We start from the raw sequence: 19,273 nt of genomic DNA, 5'->3' as shown, positions 1-19,273 counted from the left end.
AGTCTGTACAGTTAGCTCAGCATTTTCACTCACAGAATCATTTATCAAGGAGAAAAGACGCTCCGCAGCGCTCCATATGTAAACGCTCGTCAGCATGACCCACGCACTAACACTCCGGGAGATTTACAGATCTGGATTAGGACATTATTATTGCGTTCACGCATGCTGTCAGGATACAGTTGTTTGTGCAAAGACAATCTGCCTACCAACAAATTCCACTTACTTGCACATAAACCCACAATGCTCTCTGTTTAGGGCTAGTTGGCCTGCTAGTTTTTCAGCCTGATATGTACCCAAAACCCTCCTAAAACCAGCAAACCATCATAGGCTGTTTTTGTTGTGTATTTTTATTGGGCTTTTGACTTTTTGAACATCTACTCCGAATACCCTAGCAACCCCCTAGCAACAGCTTAACAAGTACACTTCAACATCTTGTCAACCTGTCATAACGCACATGCATGTGGAACAAAACTTTTGGACGAGCTGTTTTGACTCAGGCTAGAAAGTATCTACCTAGCAACCACATAGCAACACCCTAGTAACCACTCACACCATCCAAGTATGCTAGGAAGGCAACTACCTATAGCAATCACCCAGAAAACACCTAGAAAACTCTAGATACCAACAAGAAATGCAACTACCCATAACACCTTAGCAACTGCACAGCAACGCCCTGGCAACCTTCCACAACATCCTGACATCCCAGCAACTACTCAGAACACCGCATAGCAGCACCCTAGGAACCACCCACATGTATCCTGGCACCACAAAACTCGAGATTGGCTGTTTTGAATTGGACCAGTAAGAACCTACCTAGCAACCACCCAGAAGACCCTAGCAACACCTTAACAACGACCCGTAAAATGCTTTAAACACACTACCACCAAGAAATGCCCTAAAAATGCACAGCAACACCCTGGCAACCTTCCACAACACCCTGACAAAACTGTCTAGTACATCCTAGCAACTACTCTGCATAGCAACGCCTTAGCAACCACTCACATGTATCCTGGAACCACACAAAAACCCTAAGAATTGCCTCCTTTGAATTGGTCCAGTAATAAGAAACAATCCAACATCCACCCAGAAGAACCTAGCAAGTGCTTAGCAGCAAGTTTGAGGTTTCTTTCATTTAACCCCAATGTAGGGATGCTGATCTCTTTCTCTCTTCACTACAATAAAACTGATTTACACACTCGCAGCTGCTGAGATCATAGAAGCTTTGTGCTGTAATCTACGTGAACCACGGGAACACACACACACACACGCACACATTGTGAAGCGCTGTGTGTGAGATAATAAAACCGTGCCCTGCGGCCTCACTGAATTCAGCCCTCGTCTCTCTGCCTCTCTCACATTGGCTCTATATTTCTCTATGTGTGTGTGTGTGTGTTTAAAACACTATAATGATAGTCATGGAAACAATAACACACAGATTACACAAAAAACACCTGAAATGCACACATTTTGATCTTAGTTTCATCTAAATATGAAATGTGTCATACTTTAAAAGGAACAGATTGTATAACTTCAGCAGACAAACACGTCAAAACGACTATTTTTATGCTCATTTAAAGTCTTTTTTGCATAAAGATTCTCTAAAATTTCTCCAAGCAATTATGTTTACGGGATCGCAACAACATGAGGGCACGTAAAGAAGAACTTTCATGTTTATGCAAACGGTTCCTTTAAAGTGAACATGAAACGCTGTTCGAAATTGATTTTACTTCCTTAATGAGAAAGAAAAGATGCAGGACAGGACTTGATTTTATCCATTGGGAATTGATTGGATGGTGGAAACCAGTGTTCAATGGGAGTCTGACTGGAACATCAAGACTAAAGGAGCATCTCCACGAATCCCAATGGAAATGTTTCCACATCATCATTAATGCCTACAACAGCAGCCTAAAACAACTGCTTAAAGTCCAGCGTTTAATGTTGTTTATGTGTCTATGTGGTGTTTTTAATCTGCTTTAACACACACCATGTGTAAGTTCATAAGTCGACAGCATTGCTGAGTATTTTCTGCTTAAAACTGCAGTGAACCAAAGACAGTCTCAAAAACACGGTTTGAAATCGCTGGTGTTTCTGACGTCACACACTACCTTGTAACCAATCAGATCAACGCGTGATCGTCAACCAGTGGATCTCTGAGTGAGTGAGTGAGTGGAGGCGGGGCTCATCTGCATATTCATAGAACCACGCATACTAAATGAGGCAAGGGTGTCGAGTTACATTCAAGCTATTTTAAGGCATGACGAATGTTTTTTCAAGGATAAAAATTTTAATATGTAATTTTGGTGATAAAAGATGAGTTTTAAGGGATAAAATGATTGACTACATCTTTTCAACTACCTGTTAATATTAATCTTTTTGGAATGGTGCTAGCGTACTGATGAATCCTTTACAATAAGACCAAGACGCAATCAATTACGGTTTGACATGTTTACAATAAATAAATAAATAAATAACTGATTTCGGTGCTAATTCATGGCCAGGGTTGTGTAACACTGTGCTTGATGGCAGGTGTGTGTTCTGTCAGCTTCTGTTTCACTGGCTGCTGTTGTTGTACGGCGAGTGGAGTTGCATGTTTATCCTCCCCGAGGACCTTCGCTGTTCTCCGTCTGTGGCCTAGATACAGATCGACGGTGTGTTTTCTTACTCCGCTGCTTCGGTCCTGCAGAACACGTCGTGCTCGCAGCGACTGTCCTCACACTCGCTCTCCGCTGGTTTAAGTCGTTAGCACGTTATTCACCCTCCACCTGACAGCAGCAACAGAGTCTGTGTGTTCGCAGTCACACACACCGCTGTTCACAGCGAGTCTCCTCCACAGGTCGCCTCCATTCGCTCCACATGTGTTAAAGCAACAGGGCTGCGCGTTAACACGTTATCCTGCTGACTGACAACGAGGAGACTGATCCAGCCGCCGCGCGTGAGCAGAGGAGACAGGGGGATGGAGAGGAAGAAACAGAGGGATGGAGAGGAGAGGAGACAGGGGGATGGAGAGGAGAGGAAACAGGGGGATGGAGAGGAGAGGAAACAGGGGGATGGAGAGGAGAGGAGACAGGGGGATGGAGAGGAGAGGAAACAGGGGGATGGAGAGGAGAGACAGGGGGATGGAGAGGAGAAGAGACAGGGGGATGGAGAGGAGAAGAAACAGGGGGATGGAGAGGAGAGACAGGGGGATGGAGAGGAAGAAACAGGGGGATGGAGAGGAAGAAACAGGGGGATGGAGAGGAAGAAACAGGGGGATGGAGAGGAGAGACAGGGGGATGGAGAGGAAGAAACAGGGGGATGGAGAGGAGGAAACAGGGGGATGGAGAGGAGGAAACAGGGGGATGGAGAGGAGGAAACAGGGGGATGGAGAGGAAGAAACAGGGGGATGGAGAGGAAGAAACAGGGGGATGGAGAGGAGAGACAGGGGGATGGAGAGGAGAGACAGGGGGATGGAGAGGAGAGACAGGGGGATGGAGAGAAGAGACAGGGGGATGGAGAGGAAGAAACAGGGGGATGGAGAGGAGAGGAGACAGGGGGATGGAGAGGAGAGGAAACAGGGGGATGGAGAGGAAGAAACAGGGGGATGGAGAGGAAGAAACAGGGGGATGGAGAGGAAGAAACAGGGGGATGGAGAGGAAGAAACAGGGGGATGGAGAGGAAGAAACAGGGGGATGGAGAGGAAGAAACAGGGGGATGGAGAGGAAGAAACAGAGGAACGGAGGTGTAAAGATTCAGGAAAAAAAAAAAAAAAATTGGTAACACTATAGTTTAGGGTCAAATTCTCACTATTAACTAGTTGTTTATTAACATGCATATGACTAGGATATTGACTGTTTCTTAGTGCTTATAAAGCACATATTAATGCGATCATATTCTACATCCCTAAATCACCCAACACCTGAACAACTACTTTACTAACTATTAATAAGCAGTAATTAGGAGTTTATTGAGGCAAAAGTCATAGTCAATAGTGAGAATTGGACCCCAATCTCAAATGTGACCCAGTTTTTTATTGAATAAAAAAAATATATTATCAGAAAAACAATGAGTAAAATGTTTGATCGAAAAAAAAAATTGTTTTCTGTAGAGATCATGATCAGCGTCACTTATTTGCTTTCAAATAAAGAAATAAAGCAACAATAATTAAACAATAGATTAATCTTACACTATTTTACACAGATTTTTTTAATGTTTTTGAAATAAGTCTCTCCTGCTCACCAAAGCTGCAATTATTTAATAAAAAATGCAATAAAAGCATTAAAATTGTGAAATATTATAATTTTTATGTAAATAACATGTAATTTATTCCTGTGAATTTTCAGCATCATTACTCCAGTCTTCAGTGTCACATGATCCTTCAGAAATCATTCTAATATGATGATTTGAATATGATTATTATCAATGTTGACAACAGCTGTGCTAGATTGCAGATAATATTTCTGTTTAAAATTGATTTCAAGTTTTAACTGGTGAAAAAAAAAACTCTTTTCAGAAACTATTGCTCTCAGGCTTTTGGATCCCACAGTAACACAGCAGGCAATAGCCCGTGTTCAGCCGGCGTTTCCAGTCCCAGTCCATCCCTGGAAAGAATAAAGAGAAAGAGAATGAGAAATGAAAACCTGGAGAATAGCAGCGCACCCACACACAGCTGGATAAACAGATCAACAAAACGCTGACGCAACTCCTCCTGTCTTCTTCCACACGGCCCTTCTCATCTGGTTATTAAGGTCACGCTTGTTTTTTATAATTCTTCTTTGGTTGGAGGAGGAGTGAAACCTCAAGTTTCAGGAGCAAACCTAATTACCCGCGGCCTGGAAGGATACGAGTGGGAAGATCACTGGATTGGATGTGGAGCGGCAGCTGATTGGTCCTTCAGGTTTAATGCGCTCGCTTCGGAGTTTCCAGATGGATCCAGGTGTTGCCAGCTTTTGATGGCGGCCCGTCGGGATTGGACGATCTGGGGGTCATGTGACCTCCAGCCTGAACAACTTGTGTTTGTGTTAAAAATGTGCTGTAACGGGCGTTTGAGGGCTTAGTCATGCTGCGCTGCTTCTGACACGGCTCTTTATCCCTGACGCGCCACATGCATACAAACACACACACACCTCACACTCGCTTCTGCAGTCAAACCACACACACACCTTGATATTCTGCAACCTCATTTACACGGAGGCCTGATGAATAGACGGGATATGGTGACGTCTGAGACTGCCAGACACTAAACTACTCTGCTGTCATTAGCTTCTTCTTTCTTTCATAAGGGTTGTGGGTCATTCTTGTGTGAGAAACACATTATTCTGGACAACATTTATTTTATAATGAAACTGGAAATGAAAATGTCATTCCACATTGTTCTCCTTTTGTGTTTAAAAATGTAACAGGAAATTTAGTAAAACTTATATATATTTTATATATATATAATATTTAGTTTTACTAAATTTCATATATATATATATATATTAGAAGATTAAATAAATATATATTTATGTATGTGTTTACTCACACACACACACACATATGATTGATTTAATTTATTATTTAAATGAATTAATTAAATTAATATAAAAATGTAATTAATTATATATATAATTTGTTATTTAAATTAATATATATATATATATATATACACACACTAGTTATAAATTTGCATTAATTTAAATAATTATATATATATATAGATAGATAGATAGATATAGATAGATATATTTTTTATGAATTATTTAAATTAATCAAAATATTTGAGAATAAATAAATAATAATAATTTAAAAATATTAATAATAATTAATAATTGGTTGACTGTAAATGCTGCCTTATACCAATTTACAGTGACATTCATCATGCATATGATTGTTGGTTTTATTATTATTGCTCTGCTGTTCTTGGTTTAATCAAAACAGAGCCACTTCCTTCCTTACACTCGTCTTATTTTGAACAACTCATTTTTGCATGTAAAGTCATGTTTGTCTTCATAATCTTTCATCAAATGTGCACAGCTCGCCTCACCCCTAAACGCCTTTCCTTTCAGCTGACGACACAAACCACTCCTTTCAATCCCTCAACTTCAGTTTTCACGATCCATTCAATTCCTGATGTATAAAGTCGAGTCCTTCTCTACATATCACTCTGTAATATCACAGATATAACGTTCACATCACGCTACGCAAGTAAAGCGTGTGTTAGGTGTTGCTAACCCTTTAATTAGTGCAATCCAGACTAAATGAGCAGCGGACATTGATAATAAACACGACATAAACACAGCCAGTGCTCGAGGCAGACTGTATCAATATGCAGAGAGCCAAACAAGTCCAAATATGAAGAGATTAATGCAGAGCCATGCCACAATCCATCACGCAAAAGGCCATTTGTGTTCATATTGGAAAACTGGATCTGGCGGCTTCGTCCTGCCCTTTAAAACTGAGAACTAAATCTGCGTTCTCCGCGAGCCGTGTGCGCGCGCCCTCGGTTTGATACGCATCAAAGCCAATTACATGCATAGGTGACTCCTATTAGCGAGAGTAGATCAATGTCACTAAGAGGGATCTGATAATTAAATCAATTTAACAATCAACCCACTAAACGAATGCGGGTGACGTTGAAATTAATCTGGCACGATCAGGCAATGGTTGATGTCCTTCCCGCGCGGAGGAATAATCACGGCCTGGCCGGAGTCCAGATCTAGAGGCGAGAGCGAGGTTAACAGCGCTCGAGGAGTCGGGAGTTATGCTCTTCCTCGGCAGATCAAGCTCTACTTCATCTAGTCGGGTTTTTGGGGAAAGACATGAGTGTGCTGTGGTGGTGAGACACTATCCGGAGAGAAAAGGTTTAGTAAAGGTAACTCACATTCATCTCCAGTCTGGAAGTGCTTTGAGTTCTGCTGAAGTTTAGACGCTTGTTTCTGCATATGCAGGTCTTTATGGGGAAAGAGGTCCTGACATCATTGATGGCACTGCAAGAACAAACGGGAATCATAAGTGCATTTCATACTTTGAGGAATTAAAGGATTGCTTCTTTTCAGCTCATGCAACAGGCAATGTATTCTGGAAACTTAAGTGCTCTTATTCTGAATGTCACACAAATGACAACAACAAAATTGACGCTTCGCAGAGAGTTTGATTGACAGGTGATCTGACCAATCATAATCCGCCATCCGCCATTTTGTCCGACAAAGCAGTCAGGAGAGTTATGAGATTAACATGGGAGGATTTGAGCTTGAGAAGCGGAGTGTACTGACGTCTTTCCGCGGTTAAAACAACATTACTTCTGATGTTCATTCATGTTTATTTGATGCTATAAATGAACTAGAAGGAAGAGATGATCGGTTCACGAGCGGCTTTAACTGAGGCGACACAGCGATCTGTCACGACACAAACATTTTGGGCCCTCGTCTAACGGTTTAGAAGTTATGAGGGATTTTGTACTTTCCCCCGCTTTGTAGCGCCCCCGTCAGGCCGATCGGGGCGAGCCTTGGCGTTGTTGTAGACGGTGTGCGTACTACCAGCCCTCAGAGTTTCAGATATCTATGACTGAATGCATGCAATGATTAGAAGAACATTTAATGGTCCTACACCTTGACAATATATATATCCACACACACACACACACACACACACACACACACACACACACACACACACACACACACACACACACACACACACACACACAATACATTTAGACCACTTAACTTGGTGATTGCTATCAGGATGTGAAGAGACAGCATACAGTAACACATTTTTTTTTCTGGAAACAAATTACTTACTCTGCCTTTAATTGGCCGACTGTGAGCAAACTAAGCGATAACACCGCCGATTTAGTCCTGTAATGAAATAAATCTTTTACAGTTCCTTCTCTGATGGCAAAATCCCACAGTAAGCACCTGCTTTGCACCATTATAACCAATAATAAATATTGTGTGTGTGTGTGTGTGTGTGTGTGTGTGTGTGTGTACAGAGCACAAGTCAATACTCAGAAACACAGAAATAAAGAATCCAAGTACAAGTGAACTCTGTGAAAAATCTTTAGCTATACTTTAGCCTCAGGCAGATCCAGAATGAGCGGTTACCCGCATGTGCGCGTGCGAGACATAATGCTGAGTGCGAGTTTATCCGCGCAGGTGCTCGAGACTGCAAGCTGTTCCCGCTCGAGTCCGGATCAGGGCCGCGGCCCGCGAGAATAATGACAGAATCTGAAAGATTTACAATCATTCTGCACCAAAATATCCCATCTGACAGCCCTTCTGGAGGCCGTCCATAAATAAAGATGGTTGACTATTGACAAACGCGGCGCTTCAAAGCCAGGCTTCCTCATGAGGAATGGAGATGAACTGAGATATTGATGCCGATTCTTTAAACTTTTATCATTTTGTTCGCATTGGCTGCCAGTTCAGAGGGAAGCCCTTGTTTTGTGTCAATAACTTCATTTTATGCACTTTTGCCTGAAATATTCAGCAGCACAGAAACCGGTCGCTGTTGATTTACTGTAAATCTTTTGTTTCTCATCAGGGGATGTTTTCAAAAGCATCTGAGCGATGTCGCTTTCGCAGTAGGGCCGCTGTGGCAATTTCAAATTATTAAGGTTCATTTGCGCCGAAAATGTTGAATTATTAAGTGTGAATAAGCGCGTTCTCCCACGCGCGCCTCGCTCGAGCGCGTCCACATGCGCTGAGCTCAAACTGTGCCCGACATAATCTCATCTAAATGTGTTCCTCTCGCTTTCCGCTACCCTGTTAGAGTAGATAAAAATATTAAAGCTATCTGCCTTCAGATGAGATTAAAATACTCACCCCGGGTTCAATCTCATATGCGGCTCTTGACAGAAAGACATGTTGAGCTGTCTGTGAATACGGGCTTTCATTTAAAGTCAGTGAGAGTTAGTGGAAAGCTGGAACGAGGCGCGTAAACATCGGGCGTCAGGCCATCGCTCTTTACTAGTTCAAATCCACGCGCTGATGGATGACGGGAACGGAACGGGCTTTCTGACTGTCACACATCTGCGGCTGACGGTAAATTACTGCCACGCTCATGTCCGCCAGTACCGCATATTATGTTCACACAGTTAATTAATGAGGAAATGACATTCAATCGCGATTTGGAGGGGAGGGGGGAGGGGGGGTGTAATCAAACTTTACATAATGTAGCCTATTAAATATGTTCCCAACTAACACAAAAGTTCTATAAAACGTTCAGCTAATGTTCCAATTAAGTTCTGAAAACGTTATTTTTGAACGTTCCAAACATTTTGGATTCAAAATTCCAACATTCCATTTTGTCATTTAGCAAATTAACGTTATATTTGAATGTTCTCTGAACGTTCTAAAGCAAGTAGGGCATATTTAAGGTTCTGTTCTGTTGATTAGCAAGGTTCTGTTTTGAACGCTTTTGAGGAAGAACTAATCAGTGATTTTCCCAAATATTTTAGTTTGGAGAAATATTGAGAAGGCCAACTTTTGAATTTTGGATAAAATAATACATTATTATTATAATTTGTTGTATTTATTTTATACAACAATTAAGACTGTGACACAATTTGTATTAATTTACATTACATTTAGTTTTTATTAAATTATTTAATGTCAGTGATATAACAATAGACTGGCATGAAATAATAAATTCTTTACATGTATAATAAATAAAATAAAATATAAATTAAAAAACTTAATTATATGCTAATTTTATGCTACTGATATATCAGAACAGCATGAAATAATAAATGCATTTATTAAATAATAATATATAATAAATACATACAAAAATAACTATGATATGATAACAGACTGGCATACAATAAATGCATTTATTCATTAATAATAAATGCATAATCAATAATATAAATCAATAATTTATATAAATTATAAATATTAACTTTATTCTGTATGTGTTTCAAATAAACTGACCCTTAAATGGTTCGTAAAAACAAAAAGTACCGTGGTTGGTCTCTTTACACGTCGATTAGATGTTTCCCATTTAAGTGGACTGGCAGTCTTGGTTCAAATGAGCATGCAAATTGAACCGGATTTCAAACGGCCTGACTATGCAAGGCTAGTCTTGACCAGGAGATAAAGCTGTGCAGCGCATCTTTTCTGTCATGTTAGCAGTGTGCTAATCACACGGCAGGGGCTCCATTGCTAAAAACAGGATCTTTAGTGCTCCTTGACCCCCACAGAGCCTTCAGTGCTTCAAGACGTCCGAAATCTCCAGCGTCCCTGTCGTCTTCGGGATCAATCCGTTGACGTAACAGCGCTGCCTCCTCTGCAGTTTTGCTGTTTATGCAGCTTAATTATGATTGGGCTCGCTGTGCGTCGGTTTGAAGTGCAGTAATGAGTGGAATCAGGGCTGTTTTCCTTCTTTCTTTCGGAGGTGTGCTTTGAATGTCGTCGTCTTCAATCAGCCGCATGTGTCTGGGCCTGTTCAGAGATGTCAGGACGAAGGATGTTTCATCTATTTATAGGGCTTATCTTGTGTTCTCCTCATTGGGGAGGATCTTTGGCCTTCTGTCCCGCACGTCTCCGGATCTGCGGGTTTTAATAACAAACAGAACGTCAGTTGAAAGGCATTCGAGATGCGTTTTAATGTGACAGTGTTTCAATTTTTACTCGCCGCGACGGTTAAACACTTCTGGTCGGTTTCTTTGTGTCAACTTGATTTCGAGATTGTCGGCTCAACTGTCTGTTGTTTGTCTTTAAAAGAACACCCAAGTCATCTCTGCAGGGGTTCTTGTAAAGGTAACGCAGACATTTGCATATGAAAGTGCTCGTCATTCACATTTATACAAATATTTTCTTGTGAATTTAATCCTTATCATCAAGTTGCTTTGGGACACAGCTCGCACAACAAAGCTAAACGGCGTACAATCCTGTTGATGATATTTTACTTTCAAACACTTATAATATAATTAAACTATATATTTCTTACTTGTGTAATTGCTCCAAATGTTTTTTGCACTTTACAATAAGATTCAATGTATCTAATTAGCTATTAGCTAATGCTAGCAATCTTGAACTAATGATGAACAATAATTTTCCTATTATAGGATTTATTCATCTAGATTAAATGTTAATTTATAATTAAAATACTGTTCATTCTTAATTCATGTTTGTTCATAATACATTAAATAATGTTAATTTACCCATTTATCATATTCGAATGCTTAAATATGTGTATGCATAAATTAAAGTTAAAGCTGCAGTCTGCCGTTTTTCCTCTTTGTCGCCATCTCTGTTTGAAATCTGCAATTGCAGTTATTCGCGGAGTTATCAGCTTCACGTGGGTTGTGCCTCGGCATGGCACAGCGCGGATGAACACAATGTTTTGAGGAGAATGTGCGGCTGTCGGTCGCCGCGCCGGTGTGGATGCTGCCATTCACAATCACAGATTATACTTTTTGGAAGTATGACCAACATGAGAGTTTTCACTGGAAAATGTCATTCTGAACAAGTAACATCCACTGATCTGACCAACTGAGGGGAAAAGCATTGCAGTAAATCTAACGATCGCTTATCACGTCAAACCGTGCAAATTATACTTTGTTCTCAAAGTGTTAATGTTAACAACATCAGGATTGCGTGACTACATTTAATGCCCTTCCGATATTATCCTTGTTTTCGCACGGGCCGGTTGCAGTCGCTTTTTTCTGTATCCACTCCGAAGTCTTTTGCATTTTACATCGGGTGAATCTCGTCACTGGTGATTGTCGTTTGAACCTTTCTGGATCCACCATCAAATTGATAAGTTTTATTATATCAAGTGCTGTGAGGAGGCTATAAATCTCCATCTCCAGCATCCTCACACTCAATATAGCCGACTAGCTGAGACTCTTCTTTATGTGTACAGATGTGACGTAATGAGCAAAGACATGCTCGTTTTTTCCCGCGGAAATCCACCAGTACCACTGGAATTAAAAACATTATTACAAGCTTACCGTTTTGAATCGAGCTAAGGCAAGCTGATAGTTTTGAACACTGAGTGGTTGAGTGGTGTACTTGCTCTGAAATTTATTTTGGATAATTTTGAACCCCAAAAAGTTACGGACTGCAGCTTTAAGCAAAATGATTAAATTCAGCTGCATTGTTTACCAACAGTATGTAAACAGAAGCGCCAACTCAAGAGAGTGTGTGATTTCAGACGCAGCCGTAGACTCTCTCTGTGTCGGCACTAGTGTAAAGCCTCAAGGTCAAGTTGTTTTGACCTTTTGACCTTTAGATATTCAGTTTGTGTTTCAGTACAAGGCTGTGTGTGTTTGTCATAGGTGTATTTCCACTGAGCGCCGGTGTAATTTGCTCTGATGTATCCTGCTGACGTATGCAGAAGAAATCAGGCCTTAAACCCCAGAGGGCCGCGGTGACCCACACACCTTCGCACACGCAAGCACAAAACTACTACAATTTCACACACACCTACACGCTGCAACTGCACAAAACTAGGAATCACACAGGAAAGAAAACTCACTCATGAGATCTCAGTTGTTTCTCCTTGACAGCGATGAAGAGAAATCCTGAAGATGATCCATCTCAGATGTTTCCTGAGAAAATATCCTGTCTCCACTAGAGTTTCAGAAGAGATCTCGAACTGGCTCAAACGGTGTCTGCAAAACATGTATAATATCGCTTTTTAGTCATTTTTATTTTAGTACATCTAGTTAAACCAAATGAAAATGAGAAATGTGGCCTTGGCAAATAGCTTAAAGGGGGTATATGTAAGAATGTTCATGTATTAATCGCTTTTTATTGCCAGTGTGTGAACAGCGTGAAAGGAAACTTTTAAAAAAGACCTTCCTTGACTTCCTAGTTGTCTATGAAAGCTTGTAGACTGATTTTTTATGTGAAGGACTCGGGATGTTTTTGATGGGAAAATCCAAAGGATGTGACGGTTACGCGCCCGCTCAAAATACCCCACAGATCATTTATTATTTTGTAAATGTTTTTTTGAGTGGAAGGAAAAACATGCCGTTTTCGTGCATGTATCTTTAAATGCAAATGAGCTGCTGCTCCCCGCCCCCTTTCCAGAAGAGGGCGGAGCCTTTACCGTTATCGTATTCACGCTCACGTAACATTGCAGTTCTTCATCATCATGAAAGTTTATTATCTGCATGCGTTTTAAAGCCATTTCAGTCTAAACTTCTGATATAAGGTTTTCTAAGCGCACAAAAAGCTGGATGTCAGACGGCTTATCGCGTGACACTGTGTCCTAACCAGATGCGATGCAATAAGATTCCAGCGACAAATAATTTGTCTGTCCACACGCGACTGCGAGATGCGTAAAACTAAATCAAAACACACAGCCAATCAGAACAGCGTGTGGGCGGAGTCTCGCGGCGAGTGCACGGCACCAGAGAGTTATCTTGATGGCACTCGAAAGAAAATTGATAAGTAGCTACATAATTCACAAATATTACACCATTTAAACAATATTAAAAATACATAGGCTACTGAGTTACTAAAACAATCTTTGTCAAAGAATACACTTGTTTGTTCACAGTTTGAACGTGTTTGAATGCGTTTAATTTCAGGATCTGAGGTGAATTATCCACTGTTGCTTTTACAGCTCAAAGCTGGAGCACTAAATAATATTCAAAGTCACATGACACGCTTTTAACATTAAATAAAGCACATAAACAGCGCCTGAGATTATCATTGCCACACTTTGAGTTTGTTGCTCCAGCGCGACGTCGCAGAAAAATAGAAACCGTTTCTAAGATAGAATCGTCACGTGTCGCCGTCGCGGCCGGTTAGGACAAAAACTCTGATTAACATTAAAGACACATTTTATCGCGCGTGTGGACACGGTGTGTGAGTATTAAAGTAAGTTCTCTTTCACGTCTTATTGCTCTTAAACTATCAAAAACACACAAAGTTCACAAACAGTCGGTTATGTAAAGTAAACCAAGCAAAGAAATCGCATGTATATATTAGATCTGTGTATTAAAGTGACAGCAGAGTAATATACAGTACTTACTCTTATATATGCTGTAAATATGAATCAAACAACTAAAGAGAAACAGAAAATCATTCACTGCTCTTGACGGAGTAACTTCCGTAGCTTTAATAAGAACATTTCTTACTTGAACGCTGCTGTTAAATGCTCTGGCGAGGAGATAAACATGGCAGACTGTGTACAGCTCACTGAGGGGCGGGGCTAAGCTAATAGGGCGGAGTCAGTCTGCAGTCGTGGGTGGGGCCTGTCCAATGTGATGTCACAAAAACTAGAATCTGCAAACGCCTTGTTCTGAGACACTGCTTATGATTTATGGGGAATAAAAAAGTAGTGGGTGGATTTTTACCATTATAGGGGGGTTGTGTACACACTGCACACACACATTAATGTTCAAACTTTGCGAATTTTGCATAATAGGCCCCCTCTACGTTTTCAAGCTTTAATTCAATTCAAGATTTTTAATAGTTTTTGTTAATACAATGACAAAACTGGGACCACGTTCAACATTATAACAGATCTAGCAGGATATAATGTGAAGTAAGCGTGTTTCTGTTGACGGCCCAGGGTTCAGTTAGAGAGCGAATAAAGCCACACTCAGACATTTTCTACCCAGAATGCTTAAATCTCATCTGATCTAACAGATATTATTCATATCAGCACTGACTGGATGGGCCGCATGACATTTGGATATTTGAGGGGAGTCATCTTATCATTCCCGGGAAAACGAGCAACAAGCAATGGCAAACGCTAAAGCACATAAAAGACACGCAGCCCAAAAGTGGCGCAGTTGTGTTTCTGAAAGCTTCAGTGAACGCTCGTGCTTTTCATGAATAAGCAGTTGGTAATATTTTATATATATATATATATATTACCAACTGCTTATTCAGGAAAAGAATGAGAGTTTGCTCTATATATATATATATATACACACATTAAACTTTTTGTGTTTATGGATAAATATTGTGTATATGTATATGTATATATATATATATATATATACATGTATTATATATATGTATGTATTATATTTATATATATATATATATATATATATATATATATATATTAGGGCTGTCAAAAGATTAATCATGATTAATCGCATCCAAAATAAAGGTTTGTGTTTATATATATATATAAATAATTATACACAGTACACACACTAAACACACACAATCATGTATATATTTAAGAAAAATTGGTTATATTTATATATAAAATATTTATATATAATATAAATTATATAAATGTATATGCAGTATATAAATGCAAATATTTCTTAAATATATACATGAATGTGTGTGTATTTATACATAATAATTATACACAGTACACACACATATATTATGCAAACACAAACTTTTATTTTGGATGCGATTAATCGCGATTAATCTTTTATATACTTATTATACATACATATGCACAATATTTATCCATAAACACAAAACGTGTATATATAAAAAACTAAATATATTATATCAATGTAATTATTATAATCTAATTGATTGATTGATTCATCCAGATAAATAAATTAATGAATTCATTTACCATGTGATTTTAGAGTCTAAAAGAGTCATTCATATCAGTTCTGACTGGATGGGCCACTAAAAAGCAAACGCTCGTGCTTTTCTCTGAATAAGCTGACGGTAAAATGAGAGGGAGCGAAGAAATAAACAAGGGATTCATTAAAAGGTTTCCGAAAGGATAGTATGTGATGAATGTGGCACTTTTAGAGAGCCGTTGCCTCAGTAATGATCCTCCGAGGTCTGCGGCGGTCACGCTGTTTGCCCCCTGAAAAACACACACCGATCCTGACCTCGCAAACTCAATATCTGCCCACACATGGCTTATCCCAGTCCACAGATTTATAATAACGCACAATGGGATCCATTTTTCTGCTGCCGGGTGTCACAATGTTATTTACATTACAGTTAATGAACGGAGATCAGCTCATAAATAAATGTATAAATTCAAGCAGGCAAAGAGGATGGAAACGTCGGTAATGGGAGTCGGCAACACTCGTAATACAAACGCACAAAGGAAATGTACACACTGAAAACATTAAAGTGCTGCCGGGTGTTTGAGGGGCCGTGGATGTCAGTCACTTGTGGAATTGAGGTCGTTCCTCAGAGCAATAAAGGTTAATAAGAGTTACTGTCGGGATCTGAAGCAACCGCACGCGTTCATCAGGGTCAGAAGTGCAGGAGAGAGAGAGAGAGAGAGAGAGAGAGAGAGAGAGAGAGAGAGAGAGAGAGAGACGGAGAGAGAGAGAGAGAGAGAGAGATAGATAGAGAGAGAGAGAGAGAGAGAGAGAGAGAGAGAGAGAGAGAGAGAGAGAGAGAGAGAGAGAGAGAGAGAGAGAGAGAGAGAGAGAGAGAGACGGAGAGAGAGAGAGAGAGAGAGAGAGAGAGAGAGAGACGGAGAGAGAGAGAGAGAGAGATAGATAGAGAGAGAGAGAGAGAGAGAGAGAGAGAGAGAGAGAGAGAGAGACGGAGAGAGAGAGAGAGAGAGAGATGAAGTAAAACTTCACAGAGAAACAACATCTGTTCTTCACAATACTATCCGTCGCACGACACGGATGAACACGAGACACACGCCGACGGCTTTAGCAAAGAGACTGACTATCCTGAGGTGTCGATATCCATATCGGTCGATATATGTTACTAATTAGGGCTGTGCGATATTGAAGAAAAATTCAATATGCGATACTATAATGCTTAAAGTGTGTCAAATAAACTTAAATTATCTTTAAAATGTATTTAAAATGATATAACCTACATGTTTCACATTCTTTTTATGACAAGAAAACATCCTTATAACTTCTGAAAGTGAACATCAGTGTTTTACTGTAGCGTAAGAAGTGTTATTTTAACATCAGTGTAAACCACAGGGTTTCAGGTTATCCTACATTAGGTTTATTTAATAAAATATACTGAATCATAAAATATAAAAATAAAACATTGCTTAGGTTTCACTGTATGAATTAAATATATCCTGATACTTATTAAAGCTAGGGGTGTGCGATATTACGATTTTTGATCGTGGACGATTGAAAAGTCTCCACGATCTGCTTTTGAAGAAATATCGTAGGATCGTGCATTTTATCAGTTTGCATTTCTGGCGCCTCCGTCTCAACATACTGTACAGCGCGACGTATATCCACATGAAATGCAGAGGAACGGGACACTGTAGTTCATAAAAATTAATTATTTGCATGTGCTTTAAAGCCTTGCCGGGTAAACATGTCGTTCGCTGCTGATGCGCTGTTCTAACGGGCGCTTTTCTGAGCGCAAACACCCGACGCGCGCATGCAAAGCCTGTCTAACAGCGCCCGTTACTGAACTAAGTTATCTTTCGAGTCTTATTGCGCTAATACTGTCAAATACACACAAGGTTTTTTATAAACAAAGTTGGTTATGTCTAAAGTGAAAGAACAATAGAAAAAATGAAGAAAAAATCTGCTTGTCAAATGCGTATAGACTCGTTGCGCGCAGATCTTAAAGTGACAGTAGCCCTAATAGTAAACATGCTGCCGCTTGTCTTTAAAGGGACAGTTATCCAAAAAAAAAAATTCTGTCATTATTTACTCACTCTCTAATGTTGTTCCAAAACTGTATTAATTTATTTCTTGTGCTGAACACAAAAGAAGATATTTTGAGGAGTGTGGCTAACGGTTGCTGGTCCCCATTGACCATAGTAGGAAAAAACTATTATGGAAGTCACTGGGGTACATCAACTGTTTGTTTACCCACATTCCTCCAAATAACTTTTATTTTCAACAGAAGAGGGAGACTTATTCGGGTTTAAAGCGGCTTGAGATAATTTAAATTTTTGGGAGAACTATCCCTGTTAATAAAACAACAAAATACAAAGAGCATCTCACTCACTCTTGACTGAGAACTTTAATTGCAGCTTTAATAAGAATCAATGTAAAATTTATACAGTGAAGTCGATGTTGTGTTTTATTTTCATATTTGTTCATTTAATTACTTTCTTCAATGCTGTTAAATACACCTGTAGCTGAAAAAATAAAGCACTGCTTATTTAATTTGTATATTAAGTTGTGTATGTGTATCTTTGTTCTTAATTTTTAATAACATAGACAATGACAAATATGTTTTATCTTCGCCACTTTGGCCTAAATGTCTGCCATTCTTTTTTATTTTATATTTTGTTACCTAAGGCTCTGTTTTTAAAATAGAGACATTAGTTTGGCAGTAATGCTCAGTCACTTGCGAAATAGTAAAACCAACATGAAAAGGAATCGTGATAAAATCGTGAATCGTGATTTTCCTGAAAAAAATCGTGATATGATATTTTTGCCATATCGCCCACCCCTAATTAAAGCTAAAAAAAACTTGCGATATGCATATTGCGATATATACATTTGCGATATTTCGATAAATTCGATATATTGTGCAGCCCTAGTTACTATTCACATCATTAGCATTAGCATTAGCTGTTTAGTTCAGGTCTGTTTACACGACGCAGATGTAATATAAATTCAAATCACCACGACATGATTTTTTCCATAATGAATCATGAAGAGAAGTCATTCATTTTCAGTGAGAGTTGTCAATCTCCCGGTGACATTGACAGCAATGTCGTGTGACGTGTTCGGCACTGCAACAGAGCTGAGAATGAGCGTTTAAAGGGTTAGTTCACCCAGAAATGTAAACTCTGTCAGTAATTACTCACACTCATGTTGTTCAACCCCGTAAGACTTTCCTTCATCTTCAGAAACACAAATTAAGATATTAGTGATTAAATCTGAGCGCTGTCTCACTCTTCTTTCAGTCTTGTGGTGAAAAAAAAGTCCAAAATACACATTTAGGTTTTTATTTTACTACACTTTGTCTATTTGCGTCTGTAGATTTCTCCTAAATTCAACAAAAGTTGTCGTTCTAATGCCCGTTTCACACATACTCCGTTTGCAGTGCGTTTGCGGTGCGTATTTTTTTCCGTACCCATGTTAACAGGTTAGAGCTTTCACACTGCACGCAGATGCAGTCCGGCGATCCGTTCCAGTTGCGGTGCGTATACAGCAGTGCAGAGATCGTTTCCGCACCGAGTCTATTTTTGCTGTGCTGCACGCGCTGAATTAAAGTGACAGCACATGTTTCGTGGTCAAAATGAACACAAATTGACATGAAAATGTAGTAATTTAATCATAAATGCACTTAATTAAATTGAATGTAGTAATCTCACCATAAATGCATTTAATTAAATACTATTTTTCACAGTATCTTTTTACTTCATAATTATTTCAACAAGATCATAATGAACGACACTCGTCTCATTCGTGGAGATGGAAAAGCAAGTTCTTTGTGACATGCAAGATTTATTGTAT

The 19,273-nt window shown here is 39.5% G+C and overlaps 1 protein-coding gene across 1 annotated transcript in view; it reads right to left on the bottom strand.

Moving 5' to 3' along the window:
* Nucleotides 1-4,485: 4,485 nt before the first annotated feature.
* The window catches only part of LOC306986532 (uncharacterized protein), a gene marked incomplete at its 3' end in the record, with an annotated part of 23,814 nt that continues 9,026 nt past the window's right edge, over nucleotides 4,486-19,273 (bottom strand). Inside the window, exons 6-7 of the mRNA XM_079589843.1 lie at nucleotides 15,651-15,714; nucleotides 4,486-4,577 (exon numbers count right to left, since the gene is read on the bottom strand). Coding sequence (XP_079445969.1) covers nucleotides 4,486-4,577; nucleotides 15,651-15,714 — 156 coding nt within the window. The remainder of the gene's footprint in view (nucleotides 4,578-15,650; nucleotides 15,715-19,273) is intronic.

This window comes from Phoxinus phoxinus, assembly GCF_949152265.1.
Source record: "Phoxinus phoxinus genome assembly, chromosome: 19".
Classification (NCBI taxonomy): Eukaryota; Metazoa; Chordata; class Actinopteri; order Cypriniformes; family Leuciscidae; genus Phoxinus; species Phoxinus phoxinus.
Note: the sequence above shows the minus strand (reverse complement) of the source record. Positions and strands in the feature narration are given on the sequence as shown.